This window comes from Aplidium turbinatum, chromosome 16 (genome assembly GCF_918807975.1).
Source record: "Aplidium turbinatum chromosome 16, kaAplTurb1.1, whole genome shotgun sequence".
Taxonomy (NCBI): domain Eukaryota; kingdom Metazoa; phylum Chordata; class Ascidiacea; order Aplousobranchia; family Polyclinidae; genus Aplidium; species Aplidium turbinatum.
Window position 1 is genome coordinate 18,016,069 of NC_137487.1, and position 27,069 is coordinate 18,043,137.

Here is a 27,069-nt window from a genome sequence, read left to right on the forward strand (position 1 = left end):
CCTCATATCAATCACGGCCAATCCATTTTCACAACAACATCTTGCAATTTAAATAAGTTTTAAACCCTCACTTGTTCAACAGGAAACGTTTGTACAGTCTCTGTAGAAAAGGGTCGTGTAGCTATTTTTCGCAATGAGCCAAAACGTACAACTATTGTGATACTTTGGCCAAAAAAATGAACATTAGCCAATATAAAAGCAAAATTTTTGAACATTTTATTTATTGAACACACAATTTTCTCACTGAGTTAAGTACTTAGCGTAGTGGGCTATCTGACATCGTCTCTCTAGATTTATTGTCAATATCGGTTAATATAAAAGAATTGGCACAACATGTAGCTAAAACACGAAATCTGTGCGGTCCATATTAGTAGCTTCCGCCTTCCGGGGTCGTGATCTGACCCATCGTATTGGGTCGTGATCTGCCCGTAAGTTGCACGCCTCTTCTCTATATAGTCGTGCTCTAGAACAGTATTTTCAACCTATTTTGAGCGTCAGATTGCTTTATGTATTAAAAGAATCTTGCCAAACACCAAACGAAATTTTATATTGATGCAATAAAATAATGCAATAAACAACACAACAATTTAATCATTTTCAGTTTTTCTCAATGCGACATCTGGGCCTGTTTGGATGAGCACAAAATTGATATTCTGGAAGAAATTGCAGAAAGAAGCTCATGTGATTTTAATTTTTGCAAAGTGTTCCATGGAACACTGGGCAAACTAATTAACCTTTTTGCGGAACAACTGATGTTCTTTCACGGAACATTATTGTTCTATATTAGAACATGGTAATGGTAGGATATGTAAAATATTTTTCAATCTGTGGTCAATTAATTGTAAAACAAGTAAGAACTTCGGGACAAAAAGTTACAGAAAATTATCTTAAATTTAACTTCATTTTTATAAGTTTGCATTGCAAAACTCACCGACAACTATCCACAGAATTGTAAACAGTTCATGATTGTCGCATTGAAAATCGTTTCATTCCCTTGTCATCTGTGAAACGTCGAATAAATTTTACGGCTTAAGCGCTCACTTTTGCTGCTGCTGTAGACAAAACTAAATTATTTCTATAACTGGCTAACAACTATTGAAACCAATGCCGATTTGTAAACTGGAGATTTAGAACAATTTACTGTTTATACGCAGCACAACAAAATATTTAAGAAACATAACACGCTGCTCAGGATGTAGGCTAAGATCTGGAATCAACACCATTTACTTTCTTGGGACTACAAAAACAACTTCTTTTGTTTATGTAATCCCACAGAAGCCAGTCATAGCATATTTCTAGCTTCATTCTGATGCTCCGTTAGCTTACGATGCTGTTTCCTTCTGTTTCTTATTATTTAATCATTCAAACGAACAATACAAGGAAAAATACTGCTCACACAAATTAATAATTCGAATTAAATTGCATAACATCTCAAGATTCTAATTCTTTTATCAACAGCTTCTTGACACTGTCTGCTGTGTAAAACGCTGACAGCAACACATATCTGTGATGGAAATAGCGCTATAAGAACAGTAGAACACTATATCACTGTTATATTGTGCTATATTCCTTTTCAGTACCATCGTATGCAAACATAGGCCTACTATAAATAATGTCAGGTTTTTATCGTCTAAATTCCCGCAAATTATAATATTTTCAAATCATAATCACGATCACCATGATAGGCTATGGCTCATACTATATGATCGGAAGTTGAAACCAACCATTGTCACAAAAGCGCAGGAAGATACTCGAAGTTACGGCATTTCAAAGGAAGGTGATTTGAAACGCTCGTGCATAAATGCAACTTACGACTGTAACTTTATTTGCGAGAAGAAATGCCAGAAGTTGAACTGCTTTCAGTTGGACTTCTTTTTGAAGGTTGAACTTTTCTCCAGAAGTCCTTTCACCCAATTTTGAGTTTGAAACCACTAATGTGCTCGGCTGCGCCTCTACTGACACTGCCAGCACTGACACTGTCTGCTTTTTAAAGGGAAGAGCAACGCATATCTGAGATGGACAATTGGACATAGCGCTATATACAAACACACATTATTATCACTACAGCCGAAGGTCGCCACTTCTCGCAAGATATACACATACATTGCATTGCTAAACTTCCACAGTTTTGATGGCTATATCATTTTTTACACCAAAAACAATTTAATTGTTTATGGATGGAGTCTAATGAAAGCGTTACAATTTCGGCATACACACAACACTGGGTTCTTTGCTAATCAAAAACTCACGACAACCTCTGGCTGTCCCTTAACCAAGCATTAAAAGCGTTGATTTGTGCTTGACTTGTTGTTAGATTAGCTTTAAAATATGCTTGGTTAAATGTATGACCGAACTGCAGGACATCTCTCATTAATCGTTACTGTCCAATTACAGTGCTTTGTTCAAGCAATGACAATGTTGACATATTTGCTGTCAGTATAGCCAGATGAATGATAAATGCAACTACATAGTTTATGCTGGTTTATGTTTCATATAAAAATTAAATATAATAACAGTCAATCAATAGATGAAGAGGCTCTACATTTTAATTGTTTGATCTACGCTATGTTTTGGCAACTAAATTTTGAATAGAATTTAAAGAAAAAAAATAACACTAGGTAGATTTTTGAACATGTTCAAAACATTTGATACTATTGATCACCTAGTTCTGCTATACATACTTTACTACTTTGGTATCAGGGATATAGCCCGTGGGTTGTTTAGAAGTTACTGGCAAAATAAATTTTAAGTTGTAGAAGTACTTTACTCAATGTCCGCTAAACGAAAAATATGTTTCGGGGTACCTCAGGGTTAATCTTGGGACCGTTGATATTTTCGATCTATGTTAAACGAGTCTTCGAGATGTTCAGTAAACTCTGAATCTGTAATATTTGCTGACGATGCCAATTTATTTTTTGAAGATAAAATACTGAAAAGCTTTTCAAAATAACAAATAAGGAAATAACGGGAGCAAAAATTTGGTTTGCATTGAATAAGCTATCAAAAAGTGCAAAAAAAGACAAGTTATTCAATGATATTAATAAGCTTTCAAATCACTATTACACGCTGTCTGCACGTAATCAACTCATTGAACGTGTCAAAACTATTGTCTGACTTGGCATTGCTCTGAGCGAAAAGGTATTATGGAAACTCACATGCTTTCTTCACTACAAAAACTGCAAAACAATTTTGGAGTATTCTGCAATTCAATTTGCTTTATTGTTTTTTGATTAAAAACAATTTGAGATATTGCAATTTCAGTTATAAAAACATGAACATGCGATTACAGTAAATAAATGCCAAAAGATTTGCAATAAGTTTAAAAATATGATTGCAAAGCATAGATCACAACACTGCGGATTCCACAGTTTTTTAGCAACTAACAAACTTTATACGATAGAAACCACAAAATTCGTGTTTACATTCAAGCCCAACCACCAACCTCAACACTGTCATTCCCTATTCCAATTCAGCAACAATTTGCACTCAATATCAACAAGAAACACAATCACTTCCTTTTTTCCTACTTCTCCGAAAAGCTGACTCAACAAACCATTTAATTCCGTGTAGTCAAAGTGTCAAATGATCTCCCTCAAACTATTATCATTGAAATTGAATTTTTTTTAATATTTTGCAGTAAATCACAAAAGCATTTACAACTCAAAATCAATTTGATTAACACCATATGCTGTAACTGTCTTCCTTCTCATAGTTAGTGTAGGTCTAATTATCGCTCTAGTTATTGATTTGTGTAACATATGCTGGTGTAAGCTTGCCTTTCCAGATTCCACTATTGTAAATTTCGATATCGTTAGTTTTGTTCTTCCATAACTGCAAACAATGTTGCACAATATCACATTCATCAGGTATATTTTTATCACTGCTGCAAAAGCAATATGTATATTGGCTTGTATTCAATTGCTGTAGACGTACTGCATACTATACAGTTCACATTCAAAAGACCGCTTGGCTTTTCGTTGTCATTACAATACTGTATTTACTGTAGTTAAGTTGATTTGAAAAGAATCGAAACAACTCAGACACTCCATCTCACACTGGCGCTAGCAAAAGCACTCCAGCTTTCACTGGTGATTACAAATAATTTCATTGATTTCATCAAGGTATATCACCATCGTCTTTTTTATGTTCCTCATGACGATATTTTCCACACGAGACAATTTATTTACATTCAAAACAATGATTTATCAACAATTTAATGTAGGTATTAAGCTGCTATGTGGTATAACTTATTTATCTCTGCAATTTGTGTTTATAGTTGCTGCGACCACTTTACTTCTGTGTGAAAATAATAAATTGCCCTTGTATAAGTCATCATCATCCGTTCAGTCGTATTATAAGTATGTTTCTTTCGGCGTCAATCTACGTGTGTGCTTTAGTTTGTTTTTTCTAATGGTTGTTAGGTTCAGTTGTCCTCGGGTTCCTTTAAGATTTGGCACTCTTCTGTTGTTTTAAATATGACACGACGACTGATTCTTTCTGATCCTGAAACCACTAGTTATAGATATTCGGAGCAAAAAAACTTTCCAACTAGTGCAAGATTGAAATAAATTTCATTACTAATGTAACGTCCGCTTTGTCTATTTGATTGCTACGTTACAGTGACGTATTTTGTTTGTCGTTGACCTTTGCTCTATTGAACTGCCTGGTCAGTTTCTTCTGTCTAGATTGCTTCCAACAACACGACACATGAATTTGAATTGGTTTTTTTGTGTTCTTTTAATGTGCGTTTTTAGACAATCTTTTAAACACAGGTAACTTTGAGATTTCTTAATTTGCGACCGTCCAGAGAAAAGCAATTTTGTAGAATGAAACAAATCGATTTACAGTACAATTTACGAATTCCCTTTCTCAAGGATTGACAATTATTGAAAAACGAATAGGTCATAATGGTTGTATAATTCAATGAAAACTGACGTTGTATCGTCGACTAATAAGTTACTGATTTAACGAAAACAGACCACAGGTGCCAAACGCATATGCGAAAGAGGCCAAACAATATAAAAGAGAAACAAAAACAGGTGGCTTTTTTAGTACAGTGGTCGGCAAAAGAGAAAAAATCCAAATATTAACAAACGAGTCACAAATGAACGCAGAGGGCTTAACTTAAGAAAATTGGCAGTAACATTCCCTCCCCTTTAAGGCCTCGTACATTTGTTCAAATACACAGGTATAAACAACATGAGAAAACAAAATCAGCACAAATTTACATTGGTTTTGCAGGAACGATCAAGCATAACTTTTGAATTGGTCTGACAATCAAGGACTGTTTAGTTTGAACGCTAACGCTACGGACAATGCCATTTTTGTCGGGAAACGTTTGAATTACGCGACCCATGAGCCAATTGTTTCGGGGTGTGTTATCTGCGATTAAAACTATGTCCCCCACAGTCAGATTAGGAGATTTTTTGGTCCACCTTTGTTTTTGCTGGAGCAAAGGTAAGTACTCTTTTACCCACCGTGTCCAAAAGACGTCGGCCATGTATTGGACTTGTCTCCAGCGTTTTCGAGAGTAAAGCTCTTTTTTGTTTGTGAATGAGCCTGGAGGAAGGTTTATTTGCTGTTTTAGAAGAAGCAAATGGTTCGGTGTGAGAGCCTCCATATCATTAGGATCGTCTGACGATTTTGTAAGTGGACGACTGTTAATAATGTTTTCTACTTCACACATGAAGGTAGTCAGCGTTTCATCTGTTAAAGTTTGGCCTTTACAGATAGCTGATAAGATTTTCCTAATGGATCTGATTTGTCTTTCCCACACACCTCCATGATGGGATGCACTTGGAGAGTTAAAGATCCACTTGATGCTTTTCTGTGTTAAAGCATCTTCGATTTGACTGTTGTTCCATGATTTGATGGCTTCTCTCATTTCTCGTTCACCACCAACAAAGTTTGAACCATTGTCAGATCTAATTTCTTCTACTTGCCCTCTTCTTGCGATGAATCGTCGTAGAGCGAGTATAAAAGATGAAGTGTCAAGAGAGTTTGCGATTTCAATGTGTACGGCTCTTATTACAAGGCAAGTAAAAATGACACCGTATCTTTTATGTTCTGTTCTACCCTTTTTAATAATAAATGGGCCAAAATAGTCTACACCAACATAGGTGAATGGAGGTTTGTCTGGTGTCAATCTGTTTTTAGGAAGATCAGCCATTTTTTGTGTGCTGAGTTTTCCGCTTCTTTTGCGGCAATCAACACATTTGGATAAAACCTTGCGGACTGCTGAATTGGCTTTTATAATCCATAGATTTTCGCGCAGGGCAGACAGGACGTGTTCCCTGCCACTGTGACCAAATGTGTCGTGCGTTTCTTGAATGATGAGAGGAACTATTTGGGAGCGATTTGGAAGGATAATTTGATGTTTTGCATCGTGTTTGAGAGGTGCAGCTTTGATGCGGCCACCAATTCTTAGTAAATTGTTTTCTAAGAAAGGGTCGAATTTTATTAAGCTACTGCAGTTGTTTAATGGCTTTTGTGCTTTCAGTTGGCTGATTTCGTTGGCAAAGTGTTTTGACTGAACAAAGGTAAAAATAAAGTCTTGTGCCTTTGTGAGCTCATCTGGAGACAAGCAAAGATTGTGTGCTGGGGCATTTTGTTTATTTGCAAGGTTAGTCAGTCTTAAAGTCAGAAATTTATGCTTACAACGGAAAAGCCAAGCAACGATTCTTTTCAGCTTGTACCAAGAAGAATACTTACCCAAAAGATCTTCCAGAAAGTGGGATTCGCTTTGGGTTGCAAAACACGTTTGCTTTGGTTGTTTAATTTCTGGGTCATTGTCCACGACTTCGAGAAATTTTGGTTGCTTAGGCCATTGAGATTGTGGTTTCCATAGAAATTCAGGGCCGTTTTTCCATTGATTGCATTGAAGAAAGTTTGGAATTGAGAGACCCCTTGAAGCATGATCAGCAGGATTACATTTAGTGGGAACGTATCTCCATTGGGAAATTGTTGAAGCATCTTTAATCTGTTGAACTCGATTTGAGACGAAGGTATGAAACGCTTTGTTTGAGTTGTTGAGATAGCGCAAGACAGTTGTGCTGTCGGTCCAAAAAATTGACTCTTTATTAAGATAAGATGCCTTTAACTCTCTTTGTAGTATTTTTTCAGAGCTAATTGGGATTGTAGCAGCTGATAACTCCAATCGAGGAATCGTCATTGCCTTCATTGGTGCAAGTCGAGTTTGGTAGTGCGAGTCTTCCAAAAGTTTGATACTAGAGTTAACAGATTTCATGAATTGAGCTTGTTGAACAGATAATTCGGGTTTACAGTTAACAATTGAGTCAACAGCGTCAAAGCACATGTCGCACATTGGATGGGTAGAAGTTTTGGTAAAGAAATTTTTAGTTTTACTTTGATCCTGTTTGCTGTTAGGACAATTCACTAGCCAGCCAACGGCCGTTTTGATGGCATAATAGCCACCTTTTGCTTGTATTACTTCTTGTGGTTGGAGAACGTACGGATTGTCATTGCCGATAAGAAGTCCTACCTCTGCGTCAACATCGGGAATCGAGATGTTTGCAAATTCTGGAAAGTGTTTAGTGTCTTCTAGGGTAGGAATATCTGTATTTGAAACAGGAATTTGAAAAGTGGAGTAAAGAGAGCTTAGAGAAATGTATTTGTTTTCGTCAAAATCTGACATTTCGACATTTGTGACCACCTTTACCTTGTTACGTTTGCCAGTGTTGTTTAGCGTGATGGTACAAATATTAGTTTCTTGACAGTCGGCAATTTGCAACTTTTCTATCAAATCATTTGTTATGAAAGATGTTGTACTTCCACTGTCCAAAAACGCTTGTGTAGTGATAGTTTGATTACTTCCTTGCAGGCGAACCTTTACTGGGATTATGGGAAGCAGACTGCGAGAATTTGTTCGTGTGTTGACAAACCCATTGCGTATTGCTTGTGTAGGTTGATTGATATTAATTTTTTGAGTTGTGTCTTTAGGTGTGATATTTGTGGTGATTTGTGTTGCATCTGGGGGATGCAAGAGAGTAGTGTGGCGTTCAGTGCATCCTAGTTTTATGCAAGGGTCCTTCCTTTTACATTGATATGCCCAGTGACCAGCATTTAAACAGCACTTGCAGAGTTTGTTGTCGATTACAAATTTAAGCCTTTGGTCAATATTCATCATTCGAAATTGTTTGCATTGATTGAGAAAATGTTTATCTCTGCACAGATGGCATGTCCTTTCATGGTTCGACGATTTTATTTGCGTTGCAAAGGTTACGCTGCTCCTACGTTTGGAGTTGGAATCATCGAATTGTTTTTTAGTAGATTTTAGAATATCGCATGCCAAATTGGTCGTTTCTCTCGTTTTGCGCGAGACGTACCGTGAGAGATCTGAAAGGCTTATTTCTTGATTTCTTTCATGCAAAGTTACGTCAACTTCGCGTAACCAGCTAGAATACCAGCCACTTGGCAAGCGTCTTATTATTTTTGTTATGGTATCCATGTTGTCCATTTTCTGTAAGTAATTCATGCCAGACAAAGTACATATGCAGGAAGTTAGTTCCGAAGAGAACTTGATTAGAGAATCCTTGTTAGAATTTTGAAGAGATGGGCCGTTTATGACGGAATCAACACATGCGCGAGCTATTTGAAATTTTTGACCGAAGGTTTGTTGTAGCAAAGCTCTTGCTTTTGTGTAACCTTCGTGGGGAAGCATGTATTGACACCCTTTTACCAAAGTGTGCGCAGAGCCTTTGGTGTATTGCAACAGATAAAAAAGTTTACGTTTAGGCTCTGTGAAATTACAATCAATTAACGTATCAAATGCGTCTATAAAACCACAGTATTCAGCAGAATTTCCATCAAAGATTGGGGGTTCTACAGACAACAGTGGGGACGGGTTGATAGTAATATTTGGAATTTGTTTCGAGTTTACTGATTGATTATTGTTTATTTGATTTAGTACAGGGGTCTGGGCATACGACGTACTCGGCTCATGTCTCACAAACGATTTATTTGTTACTGTTTGTGAAGGATTAATTTTGTTTGAAACGACAATAGATTCGTGAATGTTAGACCTGGCTTCTACGCCACTCAACGTTAATTGGGATAACATAGGATACACAGAATTATTGTTTACATTAGTTGCTAAATTCGATTGAAATTGTCCGTTTATATCAACATTGTCTTTAGACATTTTATAGCGCTCACCAGCATCTTCTTCCGATTCTTCCGAAAGTTGGGCAATTGTCTCTTGGAGCTCTGCCTTTAGTTTAGCTTCCTGGACTTGTTGCAGGAATTTTCTTTCTTGTTCTTCACGTAGCTGACTTTGTTTTAGGACCATTGTTTCAAATTCTGCCCTTGCTTTCGCTTGCTCTTGTTCCAACTCGCAGATCCTTTTTTGTGATTCCAATCGAGCTAATATTACCGCCTTCTTAATTTTAGCGCTCATTGTAGAGGAGCGGCTTTTGCTGGAAACTTTGCTGGTGCTGTCGCTTGGGTGCAGACTGCCATTTTCTGCTTGGTAGAGCATTTTTGATTGTGATCTTGTTGTCACCTTTGATGTTTGGGGTTCTGGATTTGTTGATTCTTCGGCATTTGATTTATCTGCCACGTCTGTCGCCTTTACAGAATTTGTTGCCATTTTCTTGGCATTCAACTTCGCTCACTGTCAACAACGACGACTTTCTTGATTGAAATGTCTAAAAACTGAATGTAACGTCCGCTTTGTCTATTTGATTGCTACGTTACAGTGACGTATTTTGTTTGTCGTTGACCTTTGCTCTATTGAACTGCCTGGTCAGTTTCTTCTGTCTAGATTGCTTCCAACAACACGACACATGAATTTGAATTGGTTTTTTTGTGTTCTTTTAATGTGCGTTTTTAGACAATCTTTTAAACACAGGTAACTTTGAGATTTCTTAATTTGCGACCGTCCAGAGAAAAGCAATTTTGTAGAATGAAACAAATCGATTTACAGTACAATTTACGAATTCCCTTTCTCAAGGATTGACAATTATTGAAAAACGAATAGGTCATAATGGTTGTATAATTCAATGAAAACTGACGTTGTATCGTCGACTAATAAGTTACTGATTTAACGAAAACAGACCACAGGTGCCAAACGCATATGCGAAAGAGGCCAAACAATATAAAAGAGAAACAAAAACAGGTGGCTTTTTTAGTACAGTGGTCGGCAAAAGAGAAAAAATCCAAATATTAACAAACGAGTCACAAATGAACGCAGAGGGCTTAACTTAAGAAAATTGGCAGTAACAACTAAATCTAAACAAAATTTTGTCTCTTTGTGTTTTTGCACCGCACGAGCATTCCAGAACACACAAAGCTCTGGAAATTGAATTTTCAAGTAGTCCCTTGACGGTGTATGCAATTGTTCAAGCTTGTGGCATCCAAAATAAAACTTCATTACAAAAAAAGTGAAGAAACATTGTTTTTTTAGACAAATTTTTGTTTTGATTTTGGTTCAAATTAATTTTCTTAGTAAATACTTTCTTTGTTAAACCGCTTTTCACAATATCTCGTTCAGTCTATTCAAAGTTTCTTCTAAACAGCTCTTGTGAAGAGTGAAGAGCGAGCCTGTTTTGAAAAAATTTAAGGATGCTTGGGCTGTTTCAACTAGCAATACAAGCAAATGAGTAACTGTTAGATAAATTTACTGTAGAATTCTGTAATGAGATAGTTTGCAGTTTTCAAAATTCTCAAGTCGGTTGCACGCTATGAAGATGAGAATTTTTTTGTTTTCTGTAATGAGATAGTTTGCAGTTTTCAAAATTCTCAAGTCTGTTACACGCTATGAAGATGAGGATTTTTTTGCTGCACATTGAGCAAAAACACTAAAGCTTGCTTACAAAAATTAAATTTGCAAAAAAGGATTACAGAAGGTGTGGCACTTTTCCCGACCAAATGAGTTTGAAAATTAGGTTTTTCTTCACCAAGCGCAACAGCTGTATCGCCATCACCTTCGAAAAGTCTCATACTTGTAATTCACCATGCACGTCACCATGCACCATGCACGCAGACGAGCTGTGGTCAAGAAGTTTCGCCTTTGGCTTTACTGCTGGTAGATCTGAGATCGATTCTAGGTCGGGTCAAACCGAAGACTTTAAAAACGGTACCGATTGTGTTCTTTCTTGCATAACGTAGTGAAAATAAGTCGGGTAATAATGTGATAACATCGTGAACTTCATATAAAATTGAAAATGATCCTGGTCGCTATGGACCATAGCAGTTGTATAGCGACAATAAATAAAACCATAACATTATTGCCATGCATAGACTACAGCTATGACATAAGCTTGACTTTCGGAGAAGCTGGAGTGAAAATTTCTGGTTTAAGGTCTTGCGAAACTAAAAATTAGTTTTCATTGACAAAATATTTCAATGATTTGTTTGACAAAGCTTTGAAAACTTTTTGTGTTAATTAGGGAAATATTGATACTGTTTGAATAGGGAGATATTTCTTACAAGCCATTTCCGTTTTGTTTTTGTTTTTTTGTTGTCCAGGCCCAATGGTCTCTCGTAAGCGAAAAAGTGATCTAGTTTACAAACAACGTAAAACGACCTAAAGATTTTCCTGACAAGCAAAGTCAGAGAATTTTGAACATTTTTATATTTTCTGCCTTAATCGAACTTTAAATAAGCTATAAGAAGTTTATTGTGCCACCTCTCGCCACGAGGAAGGAACCAAATAAAGATTACAGTGAATAATTTATTTTGCCTAAAACGAATTTGATGGAAGTTCGTTCATGGGTAGAATTCAGATTAGTCTGAAAGTTGCCCAAAACGTTTCTGCAATCGCAAACAAATAGAAAATTTATACAAAAATTCAAAAAGTTTTGAGCATGCGTTGAGGAAATTTGAACTAAAATTGAAATGATTGAAAGACTTTACACGCAGGGTAATACTGAATTTTCTATTTAGCCTACATTTCTTCTTGTCTTGTTGAAAAGCTTTGGGTAGCCTATTACTATATCGCTAGAACGTGAACCATAGAGAACGTGATCTAATATCCCACCAGGATCAGAGTTATCCTGCAAAGATTGGGTAAAGCTCATTTGTCTTTGCACTGGTGTGGGACGTTCTATTTATGTTGTGTATTTTGGTTTGTTTTCGTTGAAACAATGTACCTTGCTTTCGTTCCCCCTAGGACCTAGGTCTTCTCTTTTGCGTTTTTGTTAATCAGCGCATCTTGTTTTGTTTCAACAATATATTTTGATTTCACGCCTTTTTGAAAGTATAGTTTCATTCTTGCGATTTTGAATACAAGTAGAAAACTTTTGTATGACTCTTGTTGAATGAGTTAAAAACACAACAATTTATAATATGTTTCAATAGAAGTTTGAACCAAAGTTTGGAAGCAAGTTGACCGAACCGTCATCCTGTGTATGTGGATCAGTCTCCCAAACCGCACAACACAGCATTCTTTATTGCTCCATTTACGGACCTCAAAATGAGAATGTTAACCTTACCGCGCTTGATAGCAACACAGTCAAATGGCTGCACCGCCTGGATGGAATAACGTGATTGCCACCACCTCATACCCAAGAAGAAGATCGCTAGAACGTGACTAAGTAGCTTATCATTGACATAATGGGTTGATTAGCCTCAAAATTTCGAAAATTATTCTATTTTTTTAGGGATTTAGAGACGCTTAACTACGTTTTCAGCAAACCGGTTGAATGGTTACCAACCTGACTATGCGCTCTACCATTGGGCACAACGTAAAAAGATAGCCAAGCATAAAAAGAAAGTAAACAGCTTTTGATGCAAGCTTTCTTCTGTATACTGGCTATGTCAGTGTGTGCAAATAAAGCAGCTTCTGCTCAATGAATGGCTTGAAAATGTCTATTTATTTTGTATTTTTTAAAATTTATATGCCTTCTCTATCAATTGATTGTGCTATGTATCCTACATGCAAAGATGGTTTGTTTTGATCACGCCAATATTGTTTGAACTTTTCAAACCTTTTTTCCGATGTCTTATTACAAAGGAGGAGACTTACAACACATTCATGTCGTAAAATATATCTGTGTATGTTCGCATATTAGATTTTTACCATAGCTTCTTTGCGTTTTTTGTTTTTTGCAATGATTTTCCAACAAAATGAGCATAAATTATTTTCTGTGCTTTTTCTGACTTTCACACAACCGTAAAATTTTGTTTTAACTTTGTTTAAATCACACTCACCTAAACCCGCATGCCCTTACGTAACCTGTAAAGACTTCACTATGTGAATACGCGATTCTAATTAAAAGCAAATTTTTCTGAGTTTTGAAGGAGCCTCAGCCTCTCTCGATCTTCTGCTGAGTTGATGCTTGTTACACAACTCCATTTAGTAGCCTGCATCTTCTTCTTCTTGTTGTTTATGAGGCAGCAATTCAGGCAACATCTCCCATAGCCTGCATCTGAATTGTGGACTATGTTAATTCAACGTACTGTATTCCGTAGCTCACCATCTGCGTGAAAAATTCAGAAAATCAAGTGGTTTTCTTGTCTTAAATTAAATTGACTGGTCACTTTTGTTATGTAATTTATCATGAAAAGTGAAAAAGTACTACTGTGCTTGCAACACCATTATTATTGTTATTATTAAATTGGCTTATTATTCATTGTCCAAATGGTCGCTTTGGGAAAGATAGTACCAGCTACCGTGGATATCCACTCATTTGCTGTACAATAAACGTTGCCCCAGTACGCAAATGACTTGAAAAAAGGTTGCAAAACTTAAAAGGGTTCAAACGTTAAAACGTACTTAAAGTGCTATTTGGGTAGAAAAGCAAGCTACATGCCGACAATTAACACACTTATAAAATTCGGATCATCATCATCATCGGCCATGCCTAAATATGGCGTCGGCTACTGTGATTTTCTTCAACGTTCGATCGCCCATTATTCTAATCAAATTTTAAAAAATCCATGTTTGTCCATGAAAAATTTCCGAACGTGAACGCCCCCGGTGCCTATGACCAGAAAGTCGCCCCATCATTACCGAGTGCTCTATTCCTCGCTTACGATAAACATGCCCGATATATGTCATTTACCTTTTTTTGATAGTTGTGATGAGGACGCCAGGAGTGCACCCAGAGCGTCTCCACACTTCTTCGTTAGTGATCTTATCCATCCAGTTAATTTCCATCACTTTCCTTATGAACCGAATTTCAGCACTGTTGATCTTCTTTTCTATCTGCGGGCATGTAGTCCAAGATTCACAGCCATTTAGCAGAACTAACCAAACGTACACATGTATAATTCTTATTCTAGTGTTCAAAGAGATTGAGTTTGACTTCAGTATTTTGGCCATTTTGATAAAAGCTTGTTTGGATTGTGCAATTCATGATTTGACATCTTCCCAGTAAAATTCGGATAAGAAGCATAAAAGCAAATACATTCCAACATCTTGCAGTTTGAAGGTTAATGCCAAAAATGTCCATGCCAGTCTTAAGTTCGATATGTGTACGACTATGTTTTATGGGTTTAGTTTTCCCAATAAGCACTGTTACCTGAGTAGTCGTTAGAATATGAATATATCGCTTTCAATCAGAGGGTCTTAACCTTTTTACTCTTAATCATCTCAAGATAAATTCACTCCTTCGTGTGTTTTTTTCAGTGCATAATTCACCCAATTGGTAGATGAAATCTACACCCAAGAAGCAAAGTGTACCTCCAGTCTAGAGTCTTTGCGATGATCCTTTCTCAAGTTCGTGTGTTTGGCTAAATTAAATCGAACTGGTTCACAACAATTTCTTGTAAAACTTTAACTGAACTTCCACCATTGGATACAAAAGTCCAGAACGATTGTATCATTTATGGTACGTGGCTGTTTTATTAACTACAATTTCCAGATTTGAAACGAAAACCGATCTGTAACTTGCACTTGCCAGTCACCAAATCCGTCATTTCTCTGTCTGCAGACGTTGAATCAATGTCAAAAAAATTGATTTACTGTCTGGGTTGCCACTGTTCAAATTCACTCGTTTAGGTACCTTCGTTATACATTAATAAATTGTTACAATTTTCAATAGCCTGATAGGCCTACCATTTCATTAAAACCACAAATAGTTTATTGTTTTAACTTGCGCACTGCGCAGCATGCACCTCCAAGCAGGTCCATAATGGCTCTTCAAAAATGTAAGAGCAAAATGGTTGGAACGTCTGGTTAATGTAATCAAAAAATGATGTGATCAGATTTTTTGGTTAGTTTATTGTTGTTTTTAAATTTAAGGTACCAGTAATTTAACTTTGTGATGTTAGTCAATTTTGCCTAATTCGGTAAATTCATTTTTCCTCTCTAACGTTTGATGCCAGATCACAAGATTTTTATGCCTAGTCTGCTTTTCATTAAAGATGAAGCATTTTCTAACTTGTGATATAGCCTACTCTACTGGGTAATAAAGTGTTGACTAATTTTATCAAAGAAATTATTTGCTGATAAACTTTACACTTGCGCAACTGTTGTGGTATTTCACAATTTTAGAAATACTGGAAGTCGTTGCCAAAAGATTGAAAAGCTATCAACTTTGTAAGGTTTTCCCATCTTAAACTCTGGACATCAAAATGTTTAAATATTCTTTAATTAAATAAATTAAGTTAACCTGTTGGCCTGTAGACTCAAAAAAATCTTTAATTTTCTCTGAAACTACTTATCTTGCTAAACAAAACAAATCAAAAGGTTTATGGTTCTGAGCTTTCCTTTTATCACTGGCTAAGATAGGCTAAAACAACACAAACATGTTTTCCTGCAAACGAGTCAAAACTTTCAGTTGCCAGGTGCTTCTTCACTTGTTCTAGAAATACAAAATAAAATACAAACAAAAATTTTACTTTCGCAACATAATTTTTTCTTCACTTAGTAGTGAAGTCAGAGGAAAATGCAAGAAGCCTTTTAAAAGAAAAAACAGCTACGCTGTTGTTTAATTGGATTTTCAAACGCCAACACTGGTAAGCAGCAGACCATGAACATGGAAATATGTTAATTAACTAATAGACATTGCACACACGCCTTGAAGTGGCAAAAATACTGTTGCTCTCTGGCCCACCAATTCTCAACCAAGAGTAAGGTTATCTCTAACGGATAATTTCTTCATTTCTAGAGGTATTTTGATTCTTAATCATAAATCACTTCCAACAACTGCCAGAATCAGTTGCATAGCCTAACCAAAAATGCTTTTTACTTTGTTTTTGTGATTTTAAATGCTGTGTTGTACCAGGGCTAGGGACATGAAAAAAAATTTTTTCTACAAAAGTGATTTTCTGATTTTATACGTGGTCAATAAGAATGCCTGAAAAAAAAAAGTTTTTTTGAGCTGTATTTGGGGTGCTTTGAGGGCCTTTTATTTTCACTTTCTGATAGTTGACGATCCGACACGCGTCACTGCGTAAAGGCGACTGTTGAGCGATGACGTTTCACCGGGAATTCTCTCGCATCGATGTCAGATCGCACTGCAGAAATAAGTAATTCGGACAAGCAGCAAGTGAAGTTATTTTGTTTCAATAACGTGGTATGGAGACATTACAAGATTTTAGCAGCGGTTCTGATGAAGAGGCTGAAGTATTTTGTGACTTTGGAAATGAACATCTTCCGATGCAATCTGATCACGACCATGTTCAACCGTACATGTTCGAGCCTTTGGCAAGCAGCTCAGAAGAGGAGATTGAAGTATGTGAAGCAATGGATTCGGATATTGAGCTTCGAACGAACAGCTTAAACTGGTATGTTGTCAGCGTTTGTATTTTTACACACTAAATTTAATTAGCATTACACAATATAGATACCAATTGTAAACAAACATTTGTCTGCGGCCTATAAATGGCTTAAACTGTGGGAAAGGCAATAACTTTTTTGCTGTGTAGCATTGCGCAATATTAGGCTACTCAATTTACTTTGAAGTTATTATATAACAACATGTGGCCTTCTATAAACATTCCTTTTCATCGATGCGACCATTACGGTAATCATCCCAAGCATTTCTATAAGTAGGCCTACCGGTAGTAGACTGCGTTACCCACCAGGTTTCACTTCTTGGACGACCGCGTTTCCTCTTCTCATCCACCTTTAGATCTAGTGCCTTTCTAAGAAAACTTCCTTACACTGATATCAAAACAGTGTTTATTTTAACACCACAGTACACAAGTGATATGCATGCCGTATGGCTATTGCAATTTGATTTTTTTTTTATAAAATTACAGGTGCAAGTGCGACAACTGCGATATCCTTCCAACAGTAGCGGAATGCAGGTGTTGCACCGAAATAGAGTGCATTGCCCAAAAAGTAAGAGAAGGACGGGAGACGTATGGCTGCGAAATAAAGTGCATAACAGAGCACCCTGGGTTTCAGGCAGCCTGTCTCAATGTGGATGTGTTAGAAATTGCCTGGCTGCAGTACAAGCAGCAGTATGGAGTTCATGGGGCTCCTGAACATAAGCGCCATAGGCACATTGCATATAGGCAATTAGCCCGTTGGTGTTGGGGGTACCTTGGTCGAAACCTTAGAGTGGTTCTTCCAGCATGCGCCGTGACTTGTATAAGAACCCAATTCTCGCTCCAAAACAATGAGGACGATTTCGTTGGATTTCAACTGTAAATACCTGAAGAACAACCTAAGACTTGATATGGCTTCTTCTGAAGAAGCCATATCAAGTCTTAGGTTATATCGATATTATTGTTTAATACGTAATGTTTCGCCCCCTTAATAAAGTACTTTTACAAGACTCACCAATGTGTGTTATCTAGTTTGATACAAATATGGTGCAATAGGCTACTAACTTATGTTGCATTGTAAGTTACTTTATAGCGGTTAAGTATGTCCGCGATGGTATTAAGCAATAAGTCAAAGAAATGGCAATGGTGAAAAATGAAATCAATGAAAGATAAACTAATACGACCACCAATCCCAAACGAAAGCGAAATATGAAATAATATGCTGTACGGCGTACATTCAAAAAACACAGAAGTACATCTATAAGGTTATGAACTTTCACTGTTATTAACTGGTGCGCTTGTAAGAAAACGCGATATATGATTGTTGACGACACTCTGTTTATCTGGACGCTTGAGATTGTGACATAAAGGAGGAGGGGTTTCCCATGACAACTCCTCTGGAATGTCATTACTAGCATCTTCAACTCTTGAAGTCACTTCAGCTATAAGTTCAGCAACGTAACCTGCAAAGCAAGGGTTATAAAATATATTTCTAGTCAATGTTCATCGCGTAATTTAACCGAAGCAAGCAGCTGCAACTGTCGAAGAATAGCTGGCTGAGTGTTTAGGGACTAGCAAATGCTTATGAGTTTTAGAAACGAATAAACGCACTATTAGGTTGTTTAAGTAGACTTTAGCACATATTTCAATTTTAGAAGACATGTATTCTTACTGAAGGTACATTCTTGCATTATCTTTTTTAGCGTGTGAGAACCTCCTTTGCCTTTTGGAAAGGAAAGAGAAAACTGCAAATTTCCGTCTTTTGTTTTAGCTTGCTCCTTTCTACTATTTTCATTGTAATGAAGGGCCGCAAGTAACAATCTAAAGTTAAACATAAGCGTTGATTACTGACGATGACAAGCTGTTTTTTAGCAATCTCATTGCATTATAACTCTGTAGGCTTATTACATTCTTAAAAGCCTCTTTAACAATGGTTAGGCAGAATATTTGCTGAATGGCTTACCTGCATTTCATGGCAGCATAACCAAAGTGAAACATTTTGGGTGCAAATTGATTGACAAGACTGTGGTAGGCCTCTATGGAAAACGTCTGCCCTTCCGGGGACAATTTCGTGACATCTTTTCGTAGATTCTTGCTTCCCAACAATCCTGTCAAAGCTTCATAACATTCAGATCCTGAAAATAAAGAGTCTTGCTACTAAACTTCACATGTCAACTTAAAACACTTAAAAGCCAAGTCGAAAATTGCACAAGGTACTTTATCCAACACTGAGCGAATATAAGCAGTTAGCATGCTTTTGAAACAGCCTTCTTTTATGTTACTGCAATCACACTTGAGGTTAATAAAGACAATAAGTACAGAACAAACCTGCTGTGAAGTACTTCCTTTTCGCAAGTGGCAGATGTAAGCACGAAGGAAATAACTCACTGTGTCCAGTGTGGATGTCACATATGTGATTTGGCAGAGAGTCCCATTTAGCTAAAGCTAAATCACCATTTCCATCACTTGTCAAACCACACCAATACAGATGGTTTATAATGCTTTGTCGCCATTTCGAAACAAGCTCAAATCCCTTCTTCTTTTCTACAGCAACAAGTTTTTTCGAAAGACCTTAACCAAAGGAAATTTACAGAATTAGCGAGTTGCCTGCAGTATAAAATGGTTTACGAATGACTAGATCACTAAATGCTCCATTCACATTGCAATAACTAATGCATTTAGCAAGATCTTTTTTGGCACAAACTAAACTACATGAAAAATGAGTAGACTAATAGAGTTAAACTTGTTGTTTAGATCGTTAATCGTTTTATGGTTTTCTTTGCTTCAATGTTTAGCGCTTACCTTTTGCAACATGCCATATATCAAAGTAATGCGTCATTTCTTCATGATCCTCCCTAATCCACTTCTGTATCTGCAGGTGTCTGTCCGTAATCAATGTGCATATGTTGACTCCAGCACTAGAAAGGGTATGGAGACACCTTTTCAATCCCTCTAATTCCATGTGGTAACTTCCCTTGACCTCATTACTCTAAACACACGTCTTACATTAGGTAGAACAGTAGTAACTACTGAGGGAAAACATGTATTCGTTGTATACAATACTCATGTAACTTTTGGGGAGCTTTCCATTACATTTGTGATTTGCGGAAATAGCAAAATTACGACATCAGAATTGTGGGTAACTCCATTCAATATTATATATATTCCTTTGAAAGATGAAAATACAACATAACATAATTCAGGACACGATTTTGTAGCAAGTAGCATCGTAAGAACATGTAAACTTACCTGGACAATTTCCATGCTTAAAATACGGTTTTGCTTCACATCCATCAGAGTATAGCTTCCGTATTTAGCAGAGTGGCCCATAGAGTCACATCTTGCATCACCACCACAAATAAGATTAACATCCTTCTTTGCTTCTTGCAGTACATTCTGTTGCTTCATACTCCAGACATGGTTGACAGCAGGTATTAAAAACTTTTTTTGATGTCGAAAAAAGGTACGCTTTTCGTAACACTGAACACCCCAAAAGCGCAAAAAACGTAAAGTTTTTGTAGGTAGTGCTCCACTGAACAAAATAGAGGAACTTAACGAAATATTTCCTTCTGGTATTCCACCCACAAATGGCTGACTAAACCATTTGTAAGACTGACGGCAGTGATGGCAGATTTGTTTAACTGCCAACAGTGTTCCCTTGCATGTACTGGAAGTTGTTGCTCCTGCCTTACCACATAATTGACAGATTAAAAACAAACTCATGAGCATGCTATGGAAAATCACATATTTATTTTCCGGTATTGATTTTTGATTAGCTTCTGATCTGGAAAATACAAAGAAAATATCAATACATGTTTCAAAGTGGATGTAGCTGGACAAATTGAGGCATTCTGCCAATAAAGACCTGACCTACTCCAGCTCAATAGGCAGCTATGAACTCCAGTTAGACATTCCAAGTGTCAACACAAGCCAGAATATTATGCATCACTTACTCATTACATTCGAAAGAAATGGAATCATAAGATTCATTGTAATCTTCATCCAAACATTCATGCATGTCTTCTTCATTTTCACTATGGATGGGAGTAGAAGATTGAATAAAATCCATTACCGGTATTACACATTGAGTTGCGGCATCACTACATCTTATCGGTACATTGCATTGGATGCCTAAAACATTGCAGAAATTAAATGTGGCTGATACAGCTAGTCATAAATTATGTTAACTAGTATGTATGTTATGTTAACTAATGTTTACAGTAGTATTATGACTGTGGTATTGTCTCAATGAAGGATTTGCTTTTTTTCATTGTAACACTAACATTAATCTTTGATACTTTTAATGCAATGTTAACTATTGGATGACACTACAATAACTTTAGTGGATCATTGAAAACTTTTAGCACATGTGGATTGTGTAACAATTTACCAGTAGCCTACATACAATATATTTCACTGCAGTACAATAAGTTATTTACAACTTGATGAAGAAGGAAAAAATAATTTATTTTAAACCTTGGGCAGTGTAGCATGATTATGAAATCGACTAACATCGATAGGCTAGCATCTAGTAACCTATTTAACAAGTTTATTACCTATACTTCTGGTATTGGAAACATTAACGGTTTGGGTCATTGCAACTTTGCATTGTGGATTTATAAACATGGCTTCATAAATCATCAAAGGCTGTTCCTGTTCATCAATTGCTTCTTTTGTTATACTAGTAGAGTTTTGACCAGCAATTAACTCTGTTTCCACAGACACCACTTGTTGATCTACAAGGCTGCTACCAATATTTTGGGTTTCTTTCGAATGCACTGTAGTTACTTCATGTTGCAAAAGCTGAAATATTTTTTGGCATCAGTACCACATAAAATACTCTCTAAGTAGACTAATACAGCAGTGCACTTGACATGCCAGTATAGAACTTAACATATGTGTTAATTAAAGAAAAAGTACGGTACTTAAAGGCAGTCTTATGAGTAGAAAAGAAAATTGATCATTAACACCTTTATATGTAGGCTACGAGATAATTTACTAACCTTCACGTAGTATAAACACAAAACCTGAATAGTATGAGAGAATATAACTAGTAGGTTTGCAATTTATAGGCTAGCTATGGTAGCTAATTTACTTGTTGAACTCGGCGCTTTCTGACAGCACTCCTCTCTGTCTTTGCATGTGGTTCAGCCGTAGACGTACAAGCTACGTTTTGCCGCAGGCTAAGAATTGATGGAACTGCACGTTTCTTGAGAATCCTTTTACTGAAAGTTTAATTATCTTACAGTTAACTCTCAAGATTATTTAAAAAAAAAAACTTTCTTGTCCTGCTGTAAACCTTATCAAAGATCAACTTTGAAATAACGACATTAGACTAACCCAATTAATGTGTGACAGTGGTAGTCTAGCTTAATAACACTATGGTAGTTTAGTATAGCAATGCAGCAATGAGCACTATTGGAAATGCAGTCTAACCCAGGCTAGGCTGTAGAAACTTACCTGCCTGAAAACCCCAATTGTACTTGTAGACTCGATTCTTCAAATTGGTTACTGTCAAAGTGTACGGAACAAATTTGTGAGCTTGCTTTAGCCTTCCAATACTTTCGGTTTTGTTGAACAAATTTCTGCCATTTTTTAAACAGGTTTGGATCTTTGGGAAACTGATGAACACTTATCCCAGGCTTCGGATTATTGCTGCATCCCCAAACAACACATCTTCCAGGCATTTTTGCTCCAACAAATAACTTTTACAAATGAATTAACAGTTTACTTTGTAGCCTAAACCTCAACTAAGCAAATGAAACGTCGCTTTCAGCTGTCTTAATGCAGTATATGTCTTTATGTTGTCGTGTAATTGTCTTTGCTGTGAAGGTTGGGAATAAAAACAACTGAACTGAACTGAACAGTGAAAAACTACAATCGTTCATCAATTCACCGGTGTGACGTAGAAAGGGAATTTCCCGAAGACATTTTCGGAAAGGGGCTACAAAAACCTTATGTGTTGGATTCGTGATTTCAAAAAATAAAAACACACACTTTCAGCTTGTTTTAACCAATTTTGTTGATAGGGGTTGTTCATGATACTATTCTCTACAAGAATAATCCAAAAAACCTCAATCAAAAAAATCATGTCCCTAGCCCTTTAAGTACAGAAAAAGATAACCTAACGCTTGTTTGCTTCAAGAAACGCATGAACACAATGTTCCAGCTTCCCAATTTTGTACCGTATTTTATGTGGGCCTACGATAAACCAACACATTTTTATAAAGCATATCACAGAAAATAATTGGTGGAGAGAATATGTAGCAACTCACAATATACATTGTATTCATCATTTTGATAAGCAATTTAAACACCGAGTGCAGTTACCAAAATGCAGTTGGGTTGAATGGGATGTTTGCATCAGGTGATTCAATCACCTGATGCAAACATCCCATTCAACCCAACTGCATGGTGATTCAGACAGCCCCGTAGGAATGACGTAACTTAACAGTATAATTTTTTTGTTTTCAGACAGCAAAATCCGTCATTTTTACATTGATTCCAAGTCTGCAGACGTTGAATCAATGTAAAAATGACGAATTTTGCTGTCTGTATTGGTTGAAATTTTCACACTTGGCAAACCTTTCTATCGGTTCATGTGGTTATTGTAATGTTTGTATGACAGAAGCATAAGTTGCTGGTCTTTTGGCCAACACCAAACGAAATCAATACAAGATACTAAAAAATAATGGTCATACTCATAGCACATGACTATGGAACTGTGTTCCGAAAGCTAGTGCAATTCGCTATCACAACAGCAAACTCGCAGCATCAGGCTAAATCAGCTCATTAATATCTACATAGTGAAGTAAGAAACGATCATGCTGCTAAAAGCGAAACTCAATCTATTATCGATAAAATTGTTACTAAATCCCGGAAATATGGGGGTTTCAAATATGCAAAAAAAAACTAGGCTAATTAGTTGATTTGTAAAATTGAACAAATTGTCCAACTAACAAAACTTAAACAGCCATGAGATTTGGTTCAAATGTTTCAGTCTTAAAAAAAACGTTTGGACCCATGCAACAAACTTCTTATCTAATAAACTCCCTTTTATGCTATTCCATATTGGTAGATTACTGTGCTTGGTATTCAGCTGTGGCTGCCGTTTTAGACACTTTACAATTGAAGACCTGAGTTGAAGAACCAAAGTTCAAAATACGACTTTTGGATAAGCAGCTGAAGTTCCTTCACCGTTGTTTAATCTTTTATTTGCTAACACCAGCACGTTTCATAGCGAAATCAAGTCGTTTTTTAAATGAAATTTGCTCTGGACAGGCCAGGCATTCACCATCATACAACATGTGTTTGATGAAAACACAATTTTAACACAATGTGACTAAAGTATTTTTACAATCCAGGTCATAAATTTACTGTTCTACAAACCAAACTGAATTAAACTGTGGCTCTTTGTATAACTCTGTGAAATTGCTCTAATAAATTGGCTCAGTCAAGTTTTTATTAAAATAACTGCATAACGTATTGCCTGACATCTATCGGTGAAGTTTTTCGCAGTTTGAAGATTTTTTTAGATATCTAAACGGAAGCGTAAAAAGTCAAAAAAACACAGAATGTTTGTAGTTTGTCAGATATTTTAGTCATTTAAGGCATTTTCAAAAGAAAATACGCAAATTTGTAAACATACTGTAAAAGACTGTTGAAAATGCAACAACTTTCATGTTTTGATTTTTTTCTAGCAGTTATCGTTCTCAAAATACAGCAGTTCAAAATTAAAGCCTTGTTCAAGCTAAATTCTGAAAACTTCATCAAAAAAGCGTGGCAGTGATAGTGTTAATTTATTTTTTTCTTGGCTAAGGAATTTTTTTGAGAGCTAAACTGGTTCAAGATACTTCAAGTTGCAGCCTGCATTTATTACGACTCTTTGTTATCAAATGCAAAACACAGAGATGTTGGTACGAACAGTCAAACAATTTCACATGTAAAATAAAAATCTTCACTTTAAAAGCAAATTAGTTATTATCGCAGATCATACCTTCTCAAATATTTAACCAAGCAAAGGAGATTGAAATGCCTGAGCTATGAAAATTGAATTCACTCTTGACTCTGCGCTGTGCCTCATAAAATCAAAGTAAAAACAGGCAATTAAAATTACTCAAAGAAGAGTTTAAAACACTTTCTTGTTGCAAACAGCAGGAAATGAGGGCTCCTAGTTGTGGCTCAACTCATCCAAAGCTGACAAAATCTGTCAGGTTTACGTAAATGCAACGTCTACAGGCGTTGAAGCGATGTGGAATAGATAGATTTTGCTGTCTGATTCAGCATTTAAATTACTAAAATAGGTTTCCAAAAGCAATAGCTTTACGCAATTACTTTCCGTTTTAAAGAACTTTCACAATGTTCCATATTGTTTTGCAATAACCAGTTCAGTGGCGGAGTGGTTAGTCTATCGCCTTCAGTTTTTGTGCTTGTATGTATGAAATCGATTTCAGGTAGGGTCATACCAAAGACTTCAAAAACCGTAACGATTGTGTTTTTTCTTGAATAAACAGACGTAACCCAGCAACAACACTACATGTAACATTGTAAAAACAAAAACAATAAACTAACGTTTTCGGCTAGTCATACAGCCCTTTTCAAGCCTATATAAGAAAAATATTTTAAAAATGAAATACAAAAGAATAATTCACTATCACAACAAAATATGGACAAATCTAAACATTTGAGAAACTTGCCTGGATCACACTTGAATAATAGCTTTTTTGAATAATGCATTAAGAATAAGTCGGTTACGCCGGTTAGTAATGTGATGACATCGTAAATCTCATGAAATTTCAAAAATGATCCCTGTCGCTACAAGACCTTAAGTTATAGCTTGGCCTTGCTTTTAGGTTAGGGTCGTCAATAGAGGTCTGATATCCCCAAGAACACACTTCAAAAAAACAAGGCAATACCCCAAAACAGAGAATATTTTGAAAAAATAGGCAGCTCTTCACTAATAAAGCAGGAATTGTCTCGAAAAAAATTCGATAATAAAGAATGTAGGATGTAAATTAGGCTACACATAACTTTCTGCCTCAATAGATTTCCAAGAACGCGTGCTTAACCAACAACAATCATGAAAATCAACCACTCCTCTGCCTAATTTAAATAGTTTGTGTTATTTTCCACATGTAAGAGAGGTTTATGTCAAAATTTGATGTATAAAGGTTTCGTATGGGTAGGACATAAAGTTTTTCTTTGGTTAGGCTACAGAGAAAAGTAACATTGTATTTGCTTTAAAATAAGATGCAACAGTTGTGTTATTGGCTATTTTGAAGTCATTTTTTTTTACTCTTTTTAAGTTTTTACCAATTACTTGAATAGATTTCAAGGTTACTATTTCCGAGTGAAACGACTTTTTATTATACTTGACAGGGAATGTCAACCCAGTTGTCTACCTGTAAGTTAACTTAACTAGTGCATTTTTTACGGTGTTTAGGCCCAATCAAAAACTCTTAATATCTAACAAAATACCTTTGGCCAACTATTATTGAACTATTTCTTTTTATATTTGCTCTTTATTTTTTAGATGCTGAGTATTCTCAGATTACTGAATATTTTTGTCTGAATAGCAGTTTTATTCTGTTTATCGTTAATTCTGGCCTTCATTGCATATAGCCTAAATTGAGAACATAATGCAGCAAGATTTCTAAAAACGCAGCAACGACAAAACTGACTGAAACTAAGGCTTAAGATCGAAAGCGAATTAATCTTGATATAAAAATCCTGGCTAATTTTTAATGTGTAACATAGAGCCCAAAAACTACAAAAAATTTTGAAGTCTAGAAAATTATTAAGTTTACTTTAGCCTAGTCTAGTTGATTCAATTAGTCGGCAGCAATGGCGAGTGGTTAGAGCGTTGGGCTCACAGTCGAAAGCCTCCATGTTCGACTCCAGCCACCCGCACTTGCTGTTGTTTCTCTGGGCAAGAAACTTTACGATAATTGCCTCTACCCAGTGATCGATTTCGAGTAATGGATAGTACCAAATTTAAGTCATAAGTAAAGTAGACAACCGGAAACAGACATTGCCGTCGGCTGCAGCGTGGGTCAGGTGTACGTCGGAAGGCGTACACCGATGCATAGCGCTCAAGTCCGCTTTCCCGCAATGCAGGATAAAAACAAACAATTACTTTTTTGTGTTTTTACTGATATCGATTAGTTTTCCAATAAGGTCAAAAGTCATCTTAAACATGATTATTTTATTTGTGGTAGTAGCCTATTGCAACAAATGATTATCCTCTAAGTCTAAGGTACATTTCCGGATATTTTTCTTAATTGGATAATTCTCAAATTCATTTTGAAATTATTTACAAAAATTCTTTAAAATTCTATTGGTAGGATATCTAGGCTATCTATCTATCTATCTATCTATCTATCTATCTAT

The 27,069-nt window shown here is 36.2% G+C and overlaps 3 protein-coding genes across 4 annotated transcripts; 1 reads left to right on the plus strand and 2 right to left on the minus strand.

Moving 5' to 3' along the window:
• Positions 1-5,224: 5,224 nt before the first annotated feature.
• Positions 5,225-9,607, minus strand: LOC145785280 (uncharacterized). Its single transcript, XM_082596955.1, has one exon. The coding sequence runs from the start codon at positions 9,605-9,607 to the stop codon at positions 5,225-5,227; it is 4,383 nt and encodes a 1,460-aa protein (XP_082453081.1).
• Positions 9,608-16,200: 6,593 nt separating this feature from the next.
• Positions 16,201-17,563, plus strand: LOC145785842 (uncharacterized). The gene is made up of 2 exons (XM_082597550.1): positions 16,201-16,692; positions 17,170-17,563. The coding sequence occupies exons 1-2, from the start codon at positions 16,484-16,486 to the stop codon at positions 17,561-17,563; spliced, it is 603 nt and encodes a 200-aa protein (XP_082453676.1). The 5' UTR covers positions 16,201-16,483.
• A 77-nt stretch (positions 17,564-17,640) lies between these two features.
• On the minus strand, positions 17,641-22,490 carry LOC145785841 (uncharacterized). 2 transcript variants are annotated; one of them, XM_082597548.1, is made up of 10 exons: positions 22,141-22,490; positions 21,776-21,905; positions 21,237-21,483; positions 20,634-20,811; positions 19,930-20,464; positions 19,483-19,669; positions 19,009-19,251; positions 18,644-18,815; positions 18,353-18,501; positions 17,641-18,143 (listed from the first exon to the last, which is right to left on the minus strand). In XM_082597548.1, the coding sequence occupies exons 1-10, from the start codon at positions 22,365-22,367 to the stop codon at positions 17,947-17,949; spliced, it is 2,265 nt and encodes a 754-aa protein (XP_082453674.1). In that variant the 5' UTR covers positions 22,368-22,490; the 3' UTR covers positions 17,641-17,946. The 2 variants fall into 2 exon arrangements, with proteins under 2 accessions (XP_082453674.1, XP_082453675.1); XM_082597549.1 differs by lacking the exon at positions 18,353-18,501 and having other exon boundaries at positions 18,004-18,143.
• Positions 22,491-27,069: the final 4,579 nt, after the last annotated feature.